Source organism: Suricata suricatta, chromosome 14 (assembly GCF_006229205.1).
Source record: "Suricata suricatta isolate VVHF042 chromosome 14, meerkat_22Aug2017_6uvM2_HiC, whole genome shotgun sequence".
In the NCBI taxonomy this organism is placed as follows: Eukaryota; Metazoa; Chordata; class Mammalia; order Carnivora; family Herpestidae; genus Suricata; species Suricata suricatta.
Window position 1 is genome coordinate 51,216,992 of NC_043713.1, and position 13,179 is coordinate 51,230,170.

At 43.2% G+C, this 13,179-nt stretch overlaps 1 protein-coding gene and 1 pseudogene across 1 annotated transcript in view; one reads left to right on the plus strand and one right to left on the minus strand.

The window, feature by feature from the left end:
* Positions 1 to 8,264: 8,264 nt before the first annotated feature.
* LOC115277228 lies at positions 8,265 to 9,246 on the minus strand (annotated as a pseudogene).
* Positions 9,247 to 11,836: 2,590 nt separating this feature from the next.
* SMCHD1 (structural maintenance of chromosomes flexible hinge domain containing 1) overlaps positions 11,837 to 13,179 on the plus strand; it is a 150,052-nt gene continuing 148,709 nt past the window's right edge. The window contains exon 1 of the mRNA XM_029922155.1: positions 11,837 to 12,103. Within this exon, the coding sequence (XP_029778015.1) occupies positions 11,927 to 12,103 (177 nt within the window). The 5' untranslated portion in view covers positions 11,837 to 11,926. The remainder of the gene's footprint in view (positions 12,104 to 13,179) is intronic.

Consider the following 13,179-nt stretch of genomic DNA (forward strand, 5'->3'; position numbering starts at 1 on the left):
ATATATGTACCGTACAGGCTACGCGGCCGCTCATGATTGGCTGACAGCAACAGGGCTAACCAATTTCATGGCTTTGCATTGGTCGTACACTTATCGCGGTATCTGGCTGGGAGGTGGGTACACCAGAGGCAGGCGGGCCATACTTTGTCATGTGCTTGGGCGGATTGCCAAGGCGCCATCTTGCCTCCGCCTCCCACAACCTAGGTGCCCGTATTTTTTTTTAAGTTTATTTATTTATTTTGAACTGGGGGGCAGAGAGAGGGAGAGAGAGAAAAAATCCCAAATAGACTCTGTACTGCCAGTGTGGAGCCTGACATAGGGCTCAAACCCATGAACTGTGAAACCGTAACCCAAGCCAAAACCAAGAGTTGCATGCCTAGTTGATTAAGCCATCTAGGTACCCCTGGAAGTAGGGGATTTTTTTAAAGGAGACCAGAAAGCACTAACCATAATGGAATGATGGATAAACTCAATTATATTAAGATCAAGAATTACTGTTCATTAAAAGATCCCCCAAAGAAGGAACAATTTAAGCCACAAACTGGGGAAAGATGTGAATAAGACATATAATCAGCCATGGTTTAGTAATCACTATATAGAGAGAACTCCTAAAAATCAATTGAAAACATTAAATAAAACTATAGAAAATGGGCACACAACATGAAGAGGCATTTCACAGAAGGGGAAACACAACTAGGGAATACACATATGGAAAGATGCTCAATCTCATTTACAACGAGGGAAATGCAAATTACAACCACAATGAGATACTATTTCACATTCACCAGGTGGACAAAAAATTTTTTAAGTAAAAAACTCTACTAAGTGTTGACAAGGAAATGGAGTGGCAGTAACTCTTCTATAGTGTTGGTTAAAATTTTGGCATTATCTAGTAAATTTATAGGTACACATACTCTATAATACTCTCTCTATATTCTATGCAATATGTCCAGTGCATAAGAACATCAGAATGTAACACACAAATATTCATAGAAGCCTGATTTTTAAAAAGCAGAAACAAGCAAGAAACCCAAATCCTAGAAATAATTTAAATGTCTAGTGAATCCATCTTCTTTCCAGCAGTGGCTGGTGGCATAATGGTCACCTTTGTTCTTTCATCGCTATGTGGCCTCAAGGCCAGTGGGGATCTGGGTATCCCTTGGAGGTAAACATATATAAGTGGGGATGACAGCTTCAGGGAAGCAGGATATGTGGCCATCAGTTCCATGTTGGACTAGATCAATTCCTGTCTGGACCATCTGGAGAAAAATGAGCACCTCCACTCCTGCCTCCAGGAGCTGCTTGAGTCCAACTTGATAGTTGAGTTCTGCCTTGGGTTCCAGCAGCAGATGGGGGAGGCTCCTAGTAATGCCAGCCTCTAGGCTCAGGGAATCCCTAACCAACCCAAACCTTACCTCCCTGGGCTAGGCTCTTGCCTGGGCATTAATCACCTGGTTTAGATACCTTCTCAAGGGCTGACCTACAGGTTGTCTGGTCTTCCCCTTGGTATTTCTGAGTAAGCCCCCTCCACCTGGCATCCCCTTCTGAGGTCAGGTGTGGGCCTGCCACCCACCCACCTTGGCTGCCTGGCCAATTTTTGGCCACTCCCCACTCTGCCCAGGCCACCACATTAAATGGGTCTCCAATATTATCATCATCATCATCATCATCATCATCATCATCATCATCATCAAATGTCCATTGATAGAATGGAAAAATGTGTTTTATTTATAGCAAGAAATACTGTATAGCAGTAAAAAAAAGAATGAACTACAGTTACATGCATCAACATGGATGAATCTCACAAATATCTGAACAAATAAAAGTAGTTGCAGAAGAATATATAAAAGTATATGTGATAACTGTGATTTATAATATGAAATGTATATTTGATCTTGCTGTTCCTGATGCACAGCCCTAAAACCCTTGGAATTTCTTAAGTGATAAAAGGATTCATAACAATCCCCTTTCAACTATTTCTGAGTTTATGCTAATGAGGAGATTCTTAGAAAGCCCTGAGGATGGGCATTGTTTGCCAGTGGAGGAACTTTTAGTTCACCCACCCCACCACCCACCTCCTAGGAAAGGAGAGTAACTGGAGGTTGAATCATTCACCAATGGCTGATGATTTAATCAATCATGCCTATGTACGGAAGCCTCCACAAAAACCCAGACAGATGGAATTTGGAGAGCTTCTGCGTGGATGAAGGCACAGAGAATCTGGGACAGTGGAGAGCCTAGAGAGGGAAAGAGAGAAAGAGAGAGGAGAGAGAGAGAGAGAGAGAGAGAGAGAGAGAGAGAGAGAGCGCGAGCGCGTGAGAGAGAGAGAGAGCGCATGCAAGCATGGAAGCTCCATGTCCCTTTTCCCATACCTTGCCCTAGGCATCTCTTCTGAGTTACATCCTTTAATGATAAAACCTGTAATCTGGTAAGTAAATGTTTTCCTGAGTTCTGTGAGCTGCTCTAACCAATTAAGTGAACCCAAGGATAGGGTAGTGGAAACCTCCAGTTAATAGCCGTTGGGTCAGAAGCACAGTTGACAACATGGACTTGTGATTGAGCATCTGAAGAGCAGAAAGGAGGCAGTCCTGTAGGACAGAACCCTCAATACATGGGATCTAATTAAACCATGAGGTGTCCTGCTGGTGTTGCAGAATTACTTGATATGTGGGAAACACACATCTAGTGTCAGAAGTGAAGTAGTGTTGTAGTAGAATATTGAAAGTGGAGGAGAAACACAGCAAGAATGAGTTGTTTTTCCTTCACACAATATAAAATTCAAAAACTTTTGAAAACCAAATAATCTATTGTAAACAAAAAGAAAAAATACCTATACATTTTAAAATAGAAAGTACTGGGGCACCTGGGTGGCTCAGTTGGCTAAGTGTCCGGTTTTGACTCAGGTCATGATCTCACGGTTCGTGAATTCGAGCCCCGTGTCAGGCTCTGTGCTGACCCCTAGCTCAGAGCCTGGCGCCTGCTTCAGATTCTGTATCTCCCTCTCTCTCTCTGATCCTCCCCTGCTCGCGTTGTCTCTGTCTCTCAAAAAATAAATAAAAAACATAAAATAGAAAGTACCTTCGTACCAAAGAGATGCTATTTTGGGGAGGCATACTGGGGCCTTTAAAATATTAGGAATACTCTTCTTCTTAAGTTGAGTAGTGGCTACACATGTCTTTAGCAGAAACTTAGGTTATATATACTGTTATATATGGAATATAAGAAACAAAACAAATGAATGAAGGAAAAAGAGAGGAACAAAAAGGCAGACTCAAATATAGAGAACAGACTCTTGCAACAGGTGGGTGAGGAGATGGGAGAAATAGGTGAAGGAGATTGAGTATACTTATTGTGTGGAGCACTGAAAAATGTATAGAACTGTTGAATTATTATATTGTACACATGAAACTAATATAACACTGTTAATTATACATCAATATGAAAAGTGTTATCTTAAAAAATCATAGATATTTTTGGGATGTTTGTTACAGCAACAAAAGCTAACTAGTATTGATGATAGACATGGGGAATTTCCTATTGGTGGCAAAGGTACACCATCTCCTTTTGTTAAAGAATATTTGGAAGAACAAGTAGCAGAGGTTTTGGTTCAGTCTGAGTATGAGTCTTGGACATATTTACTAACCTCTTTGAGTTCCAAGTTGTTAATTTTTATAATGGCCTTTCTGGAGTGCTATGACACTTAAAAAGACAGTTTATGTAAAGCCCATTGCTGTACTGAGGACATACAAAACATGTGTTTTCTCCCTGAAAATGATGAAAGAAACAGAGATAAATACTTGAGGAATTAAGGAATGAATGAGTCCTTCCAAATCTGTGTCCACATTCATTGGAGCACTCCCAAGTCTGCATGTGTTCTTGTGTCTTTCTTTTTCACGGCTGCTTGCTTTTTTTTTTTTTTTTTTTGAGAGAAAGACAGAGAGAAAGAAACAGAGCACAAGCAGGGGAGGGGCAGAGAGAGAGGTAGACAGAATCAGAAGCAGGCTCCAGGTTCTGAGCGGTCAGCACAGAGCCCGATGTGGGGCTTGAACCCACAAACCGTGAGATCATGACCTGGAGTCAGACACTTAACTGACTGAACCACTCAGACGCCCCTATTTGTTTGTTTGTTTCTTCAACTGCTAACTTATCCCGGGCAGAGTCTGAAAAGGTTTATTCTGCTTCAAACAATCCTGGGTCTTTCAAATGCTGCAGGGCTAGCAGTCTAATGTCTGGGGAACTTCTTTGCTTCTTCAGGGACATATCTTTTCCTGCTAGATAAATTCTTCCAGTTTTAAGACCTCTCCAGACATGGTGTCTCTCTCACACCAGCGAGCCCACCAGGTGATAGGCTGGATGGGGTGTGACCAGGGCTATGAGGCTTGGAGGCCCAGGCCAGGGCACAGCTGCCCTGGGGTCTTGGCAACTATATAGATTTTTTTTGAAGGTAATAATAATCGTGGTTTGTTACCAAAAGGTGAAAAAACAGTTAGTTAAAAAATTTTAAGATGTTTTATTCAAAGTTGGTTTTTTAAGTGACATGGAAATTAAAGTTAATATTTCAGGAGAAAGTTGGGAAAGGCTTATATGGCTAGAGATATATTCTGAGATATTAGCTTATTTTAACACATTTTCCTTCTTTGATTTTCCCATAACCAACCTCACCAACTCCCTACCCTAATTCAAGGAAATAGACTGTGTGCATTCTTGCCCCAGGAGAACTTTGTCACGGACTACTACTTTGGTGGCCCCTAACGATCCATTTCTCCCATATTCTTGCCTGTAGTGTTGTCCCTTTCCTTTAATCTAGGCTGTCCCTATGACCTGTTTTATAACCAATGGAGTGTGGCAGAAGTAATGCCATTCCAGTCCTAAACCTTAAATTCTGTAAGCTTTCACTTTTGTGCTCTAGGAGGAGTTAGCCACCAGTCTGCCTACACTGAGACCACCTCTATGAAAATCCCAATTTTAGTCATGAGGAAAAGTTGAGAAAGACATCTGAGGGCCCTGGCCAACAACTCCAGCAGAGCCACCAGCCAACAATCAGCACCAACTTATCAGCTATATGAGCAAGGCATCTTAGATCTGACTCCTCTAAGAACTGCCCAAGCTGATACTAACAGGAGCAGATACATCTGGTTCTACCAAGCCCTGCCAAAATTGCAGAATCATGAGCAAATACAGAAAAAGATTGTTGTTTTGGGGCATCTGGGTGGCTCAGTTGGTTAAGGGTCTGACTCTTATTTCAGCTCAGGTCACAATCTCACAGTTCATGAGTTTGAGCCCTGCACTGGCACTGTGGAGCCTCCTTGGGATTCTCTCTCTCTCTGTCTCTTGATAAAATTTTTTTGTTTTTTTTATGTTTTTTTTAATGTTTGTTTGTTTTTTGAGAGAGAGAGAGAGAGCACAAGCAGGGGAAGGGCAAAGAGAGAAAGAAGGAAACAGAATCTGAAGCAGGCTCCAGGCTCTGAGCTGCTGGCACAGAGCCCAATGTGAGGCTCATGACCTGAGCCACCCAAGTGCTTCAACAAATAAACATTTTTAAAAATTAAAATGAAAAAAGAAAAGATTCCCTCTGGGCTGGTTAGAAGAGAGATTACTCCCAACTCTCCTCAGTAGCTATAAATAGTACCCCTGAGCAGATGAGCTCAAACGAAGCCTTGCAAGTGGTTCCCATGTCCCAGGTGGCACAAAAGCAATAGGAAGCCATCAGATCTAAAGAGGCCACGTTGACAACAGTGAGCTTCTCTCGCCACTACTCAGAACTTGGAACTTGTTAAAACTATAAACAAAAAACCTCAAGATATTTTCTACCAACCTGGTAGGTTGGGGCTCAGAGTCATAAACAATTTCAGCTGGCAAAGTCTGAACTCAGTCTAAATCACTGAAACTGTCTTTACCTTTCCTTACCTTAAGAAAACCTTAAAAAAAATTTTTTTGAGGGCCACCTGGGTGGCTCAGTTGGTTAAGCCTCTGACTCTTGGTTTTGGCTCAGGTCATGGTCTCACAGTTCGTGAGTTCAAGCCTCATGACAGGCTTCATGCTGTCAGGGAGGGATTCTCTCTTTCTGCCCCTCCCACACTCACAAGTTCACACACACTCTCTCTCTCTCAAAATAAACTTACAAGAAAGGCTTGTTGAGAAGATAGTAGTATTTAAAAACTCACTTTCCTTGCTCTTTATTTTCTAGGTATTTTTATTTGAGGAGAATTTAACTTCATCAGCCAATCCCAGCAAGATTGTAATTTCCCTTCTTTCTGCCAACTATCCTAGATCTGTAACATTTTATCAAACTGGTCTCATCACAGTACACAGGTAATAGCACTAAACAAGAATTAGCAGGGAGTTTTGTAAGCTTCCCTCTGTTATGGGAGGGGACCACTCAGGAGTTGGGCAATGTGACTAGATTTGACCAATGACATCAGCAAATGCAAGCAAGCAGAACTTTGACAGGCACTTGCACATTAGAGCTTTTCCTTTTGACATTCTGTGACAGCCAAGTAAGAAAACAAAGCTTACTAGTCATGCCTAGTAGAGGAGAACCGAGTTTCAGTTCCTAATAGCATCAGCTGCCAACCAAGTGAATGAGACCAACATGGACCACTAAGCCCCAGTGAAGCTGCTAGGTAACTTCTGCTGTAGATGTGATCTCAGGTGAGACCAGCAGAACTGTCCAGTGATGTTCAGTCCAAATTTTGGAATCATGAGCAAATATATGGTTCCTGTTTGAAACCACTAAGGTTTTTAAACTTATTTTTTGTTTTTTTAATGCTTATTTATTTTTGACAGAGACAGAGATAGTGCAAGTGGAGAAGAGGCAGAGAGGGAGAAAGAGAGAGAGAATCCCAACCAGGCACTATGCTGCCTGTGCAGAGCCCAATGCAGGGTTTGAACCCACAAAACCACAAGATCATGACCTAAGCCAGAACCAAGAGTTGAACACTTAATGACCCTACTAAGCTTTTTAAAATGTAAAACTGTTTACTGATCACTGTTCACCAATATTTACAATCAAGTAAGCAATACATAGTTGAATGACATTTTGATTACTATAGAGTTACTGTTTTTCCTGACTTCTGCTGGACCAGTAACACAAATACTGAAAAGACTGAACCCATATGTAAGGAATAGATTGGGTAGAGAAAAAAATATGTAAATCAATAGTTTAAATTACAAAAGTTTGTTTGCTCATTTATGCAGCAGGTCCAAAACAGCAACATTTCTAATCATCTGATTGATTTCATGAACACTTTCCATGAATTATGATCTTTTAATCAATATAGCACAAAGATTTCAACCTTTTGTAAAGGAATGGTTCTCTAAGAGGAACTTTGCCCATTTACCTAAGCTTTATTCGGCTTATTAAAAAACACCATTTTTTGTTTAGTTTTCTCTCCTGAGTGGTTAGGTTGTTGGTAGTGATAAAATTTTTCCTTTGAGGGAGTTTTGCAAATAAACTGTTGCATTTATATAACTATAGATAAAGTAGGAATTGTCATAGTCTGATTTAAATTGTCCAATTAATTATAGAATCATCTGTTTGCTGGAGAGTTTCTGGCTTCAGGAAAATTTTCAATTTAACTTGAGGTAATCTATTTCTTGGGTTGTTCAGAATGATGGCATCCCAGAAACAACGTGGACTTACTTATGGTTGTAAAATGCCTCTTTTGTTTTGGTGAATGTAAAAAAAAAAAAACCAAAACACCAAAACCTCATCAACACCATTTAGACTTGTATTTATGTATACACACAAAAACACTTAAACAAAAAACCCAAAATGGTCCTTAGCCATTATAGGTTAAAGGAGGCCAGAATAAGTTCTGACTGAGTGATGATTATGGGTACTTCTTTTTTTAACATTTAGAAAAACTATTCTCTAATGCTGATAAAATAATATACAACAGTGTCACATGTTCTTTTCTGGTAAATGAAGCAACTACGGTAAGGTTTTATTTGTCCAAAGTAACCAGTGTTATTGATGCAAAACCAAAAACAACCCAACAATTCCCTCAATACTACTCAAAATGAACAGATTAAATTTGACTTTCCTTAGAATGAAAATGGCTCAGCTGGTTAAATGATCAACTCCTGGTTTCGGCTCATGTCATGATCTCATCGTTTATGGTTTGAGCCCCATGTCAGGCTCTGTGCTAATGGTGCAGAGCATATTTGGGAATCTCTCTCTCTCCCTCTCTCTCTGCCTCTCCCTTGCTCTCTCTCTTTCAAAAAATCATTTTAAAAAGGCATATGTATATATATATGAACAATTATTGAGCATCTTCTGAACAAGAATGCAAAGTTTGTCTTTATAAAAAACAATTAGAATTTAAGGACACTTCATGTTTGTCTCTTTTGCCAGCACCATGTCTGTCTCATCTGCATCTCTCCATTTCACAAGAAAGATTAATTCTCTGCTGTTGTTTATTACACTAAGTATTTGTTCAGGACCAAGACCATTGGCAAAACATCCTGGTTAGTCAGCAACATCTCTTTTTTTTCTTTAATTTGCTATCATCAGATTCCCTGTCAGATAAAGATTTTCTTTGTCCTTTTTCTTTAATGGCTTTTAAGAATTAAAAAATAGTTCTATTAACTATGGACAATCTAAATTTTCTTCAGGTTTTCAAGTATTGTCAGAATTTGTAAATCCTTTCACTTAAAGAAATATTCCACCTTCCCATTCTCTACACATTGGTACCGTACTTTTTCCACCACCAAATCTTTAGGCTCTTCAACTCTTTTACTTCTTCCTTTTTAAATTTAATTTTTTTATTTGTTATTTTAGAGAGAGAAAGAGAGCACGTGTGAGTGGGGGGCAGAGGGGCAGAGAGAGAGAGAGAGAGAGAGAGAACTTAAGTAGGCCCCATGCTCAGGGTGGATCCTGACATATGGCTCCCTCCCACAACCCTTGAATCTGGGATCATGACTTGAGCCAAATTCAAAAGTTGAACACTTAACCAACTGAGCCACCCAGGCGCTCCTCTTTTACTTCTTTCATTTGTTTCTTTTCCATTTTTAAAAAGTTTATTTATTTTGAAAGAGACAAAGACAGGACCAGCAGGGTAGGGGCAGAGAGAGGGAAAGAGAAAGAATCCCTGACAGGCTCCTCATAGAGCCTAATGCAGGGCTCAAACTCACGAACTGTGAAATCATCACCTGAGCCGAAACCAAGAGTTGGAGCTTAACTGATGGAGGCACCCAGGCGGCCCTTCTTCCCATTTTTTGCGATGTAGTTTTACTGGAGGCCATTTTAAATTGTGGGCTTTAAGAGTTATAGTATTCACTGCCTTCCAGCAGCTTTAGTCTGGGTCTATGGTATTTCTTATTATGTGGGCCATGTCCTGGAGGGAAGGCCCTGGAGAGCTGTGCAAGAAGCTACTTAGTTTTTGGGATAGGTTGTTGTACAGCAATAGATAACTGATAAAGGAACACATCTTTACACTCTATATGATAAGGTGGCTAATGAAAATAAAAATTCAGTCAGTTGAAGAAAACGAGAGTTGTGATACTGGGTCATTTCAAACTTTTTTTCAAATTGAATAAAGAACAAAGTCATCTTTCTTTGCTGAAAAAGCTATTTGAAGAGTTTCTAAGACCAAGTTACTGACAAATGGTTCAGAGGCTATTCAGGTTGCCAAACTGGCATATAAGATTGATTCACACTTGACCTCTGAAGAGGAAGAAACTATCAATACTTCCATCAATAGTTGCCCATAATATTATAGTACACTTCTCTGGCAGTTTTGTATTTCTCTTCTTGGCCGTTATCTTGAAATCTCTTCTAAAGACATGAACAGAGTTTCTGTTTGTATCCACATATCTATACTATACAAAGAAATGAGAAATTGCCCTGATGATGAACTGGCCCTAATCTCAATTTGATGAAAGAGTAACACAATTCATTTTGCCCATTAGCTAAGAATTTTACTCAATTTGTATTTTTCTTGAGACATTTAACTCAAAGACTATTACATCATGGGAAGAAATTGTTCACATGAATTTGTGAAGTAAAATATGAGACATCAAAGAAATTCCATAGGAGTTGGAGGTTACTTTGGTCTGCCTTTCCCTACTTCTCCCTTCAGGAACATTAATGGCATTTGGCCACAACTTGCCTCTTGCCAATTTTGTCTTCCATTATCTACTGCTCCATTCTCTCCACTTCCAGACCTAATTATGTTCCCCCAAACATACATGCTTTCACACTCTTGTTACTATTCTGTTCTACCTTTAACATCTAGCCACTCACCTCCCTCAAGATTCTGGAACAAGCAAATCTAAGCTTATAACATATATTAATAAGATTCTATCTATATAATTAACCATGAAGGTCTTTGCAAACCTAGTAAAACAGAAAATATACTAATTACCCAAACTTTTTGGAGAATTGAAAAATCCTAGTCCACTACCTTGGGCTTCAGGAATTTAAATGTCACTCTCAAGTACAAAATATTCAGTAAACATTGTTAAGAATTGGAAAGTTGGGGCGCCTGGGTGGCTCAGTCAGTTGAGTTCACCTTGGTCTCAGGTTATGATCTCACTGTGGGTTCAAGCCAGCAGGCTCAGGGCGGACAGCTCAGTCTGAGGCCGGCTTGAGATTGCGTGTCTCCTCTCGCTCTGACCCTCCCTGCTTGCGCGCTCTCAAAAAACAAAGAAACAAACTAAAAAAAAAAAAAAAAAAAGGATTGTAAATGACTAAACTGAGTCCTCCCAACAATGACATTTTTATTTGTTGTTGAGTTAGGACACTATACGCCCGCTGTAAGCATGTTTAATGAAAGGTAATGAAGGCTTTTACGAAAGCTATGCGAAGCATTTTGCTAAAATTACCTAACTTAATCCTGTGGCATAGGTAGGTGTTCTAATTCACAATTTTTGGCAACATGACCTTTGTGGTTAAGGTCTGGCCGGGGCAGTTGGAAGGTTTAGAATCAGAGACACTTGAGGACCCTCCGAGGCCGCCTGAGGGAAGGCCAGAGTGACGTCACAGGACCTCGGTTCGGACGTTCTCAGGGAATAGCTTGTCTCAGTGGCCCACATTGGAGCTCACATAGAATTGCGAGCAAATAAGGTGGAAAAGGCGGCCTAACTGTCTGGGCGTCTCTTTTCTCCGCGTGGGGACACACTTGCTCGCTACGGAGGAAATCCCACCCAGCGTCGCCCCAAGCCCGTCAGCCCAGCGCTTCCCGCCGCCGCCTTCACGCGACCACGGCGCAGAGGACGTAGCCCTGGCCTGGACACCACCGCCGAGGCTCCAGGAGCTCGTGGCCAGGCAGAGTCGGTCGGGCTCACGCTGAGGCGGAAATGTACCAGGACATTCTCGGCCAGGAGAAAACCACTCGAAAGATCCCCGCCGCAGGTCTCGATACTAGCTTTCCCTCCTGGGATATGGGTCACCCCCCAGCGCGAAGGCGCCCACAAGGAAACGCGCTTCCCTCCCAACTTCTGGAGGGCGAAAGGGGCGGGCCGAGGGCGGCTGGCGCTGACGCCCCGCCCCACCCGCGCAGCTTGCCGGATTCACCCCGCCCCCTGTGCGCCGCGGACCGCCCTTCTTCCTCCAGCACCACAGTCCCGGGCGGCGGCCTTCGTAGGGGCTTAAGCTGCGAACCTCGCGTGGAGGGTGGCGGGCGCGGGTGCCGGGCCTACGAAGAGCGCGCTGCGCGCCCCCTTCTCCCCTGGAACGACGGCCCGCGGAAGTGACGTGGGCAGGAGCAAAAGCTCGTTTGAATCGGTTCCCGGGTGATCCTCGCGCCTGCGGCGGCTCGGCCGCCGCCTCCGCCACTGAGGGAGGAGCTGCAGCGCGCCGGCCTAGAGGCCTCGCGCCGCCCCGGGGACTGGAGCAGAAGGCGCCGTGCGGAACCTGCACCTCGGCCCCGAACGCGGACGCGGTAGACGCCGGCGCTGCTGTTTTTTTCTCCTTTTCCCCAATATGGCAGCGGCGGGCGGCGGCGGGCCCTCGGTGGGGACTGGAGAGGACGGCGGAGGCGACGGCTGCAGGACGGTGTACTTGTTTGACCGGCGCGAAAAGGAGTCCGAGCTCGGGGACCGGGTGCTGCAGGTCGAGGAGCGCTCGGACTACCCAAGGTTCCGCGCCTCGGTGTGTCAGGTACGCCAAGGGTCCGAGGAGGGATGCGCGGGTAGAGTTTGGGTTGAGAGGGTGATGAGACACTCAAGTTGCTCACCAAGGGCAATAAACCTGTCACCTGGCCCTAGTTCTGCGGCCTTGGCTTCTCTCTCCGGGGTGCCCGCCATGCCCATGGCCAGGCGGCTGGAAGCCTTGAGTTGGTCCCAGCCTCGGCCTGGGAGTGCGGAGCCTGCAACCCCGTGGGCCTCCCCCGGCCGTTTTACGGGGTCGGGGTGGCCCTCGCAGCCCAGGGTTTCTTAGCCTCGGGTTTAATGGGCCCGTGGCGACCTTGGTACTCTAAGTCCTTAGTACTCTAAACCCATCTTCCAGGAGGGAAAAGCCACTTATGTCTCTTTCGTGTGGAACTTGTTTTAAAGTAAGAGCAGAGTTGTAACCCGGTGGCTCTGTTACGGCTGTTGCGATGGTCGGGAGTTCTGAAATTCCTGGAGTCGGTTTATCTCAGGTTCATTAAATGATGAAATAATTTCCCGGGTCGTCCTGTCAAGGAGGTTTGTGCGTCCGCCCTGGCGAGGTACTTCCTTCCTTGGTGGAAACACTTGTCCGAGTTAGCTTCGCAGGTGGAGCTGCCCTTCTGGGTTTCTGAACCCTAGCCCTTGAGAGCTTTAGAACTAACTCGAAGGTGTCTGTGGGTAGCTGTGAAACAGCAAAGAAGGGTGTGTGTGTGTTTGTATGTGTGAATATATGTGGTATAAGTATCTCGACTGTGTTAGTTTGCTTTAAAAACTAATGATTGTGTAGGAAAAGCTACTTTAAACGGTAAAGTATCTTTTAGATATGTGGCGTTGGTGGTGCCTGAGCTTTAAAGAAGGGACGAATATAGCCTTGTGCTGTGTTAACCACCTTAAGTTCTTTTTAAACTACAAGGAACACTTAGCTTCCAAGAGAACTTTGTGCGAAGTATTGTTTTCATTTGATGAGGCTGGTGATTTAGTACTGGTCTAGACACACAACTCTGTAGTTGCTGGAATAATTGAAATGAACTCCTGTAGAATAAGAGCGACTTAGGATCGTGTAAGGACTTTGGTTTGTTCACAGCT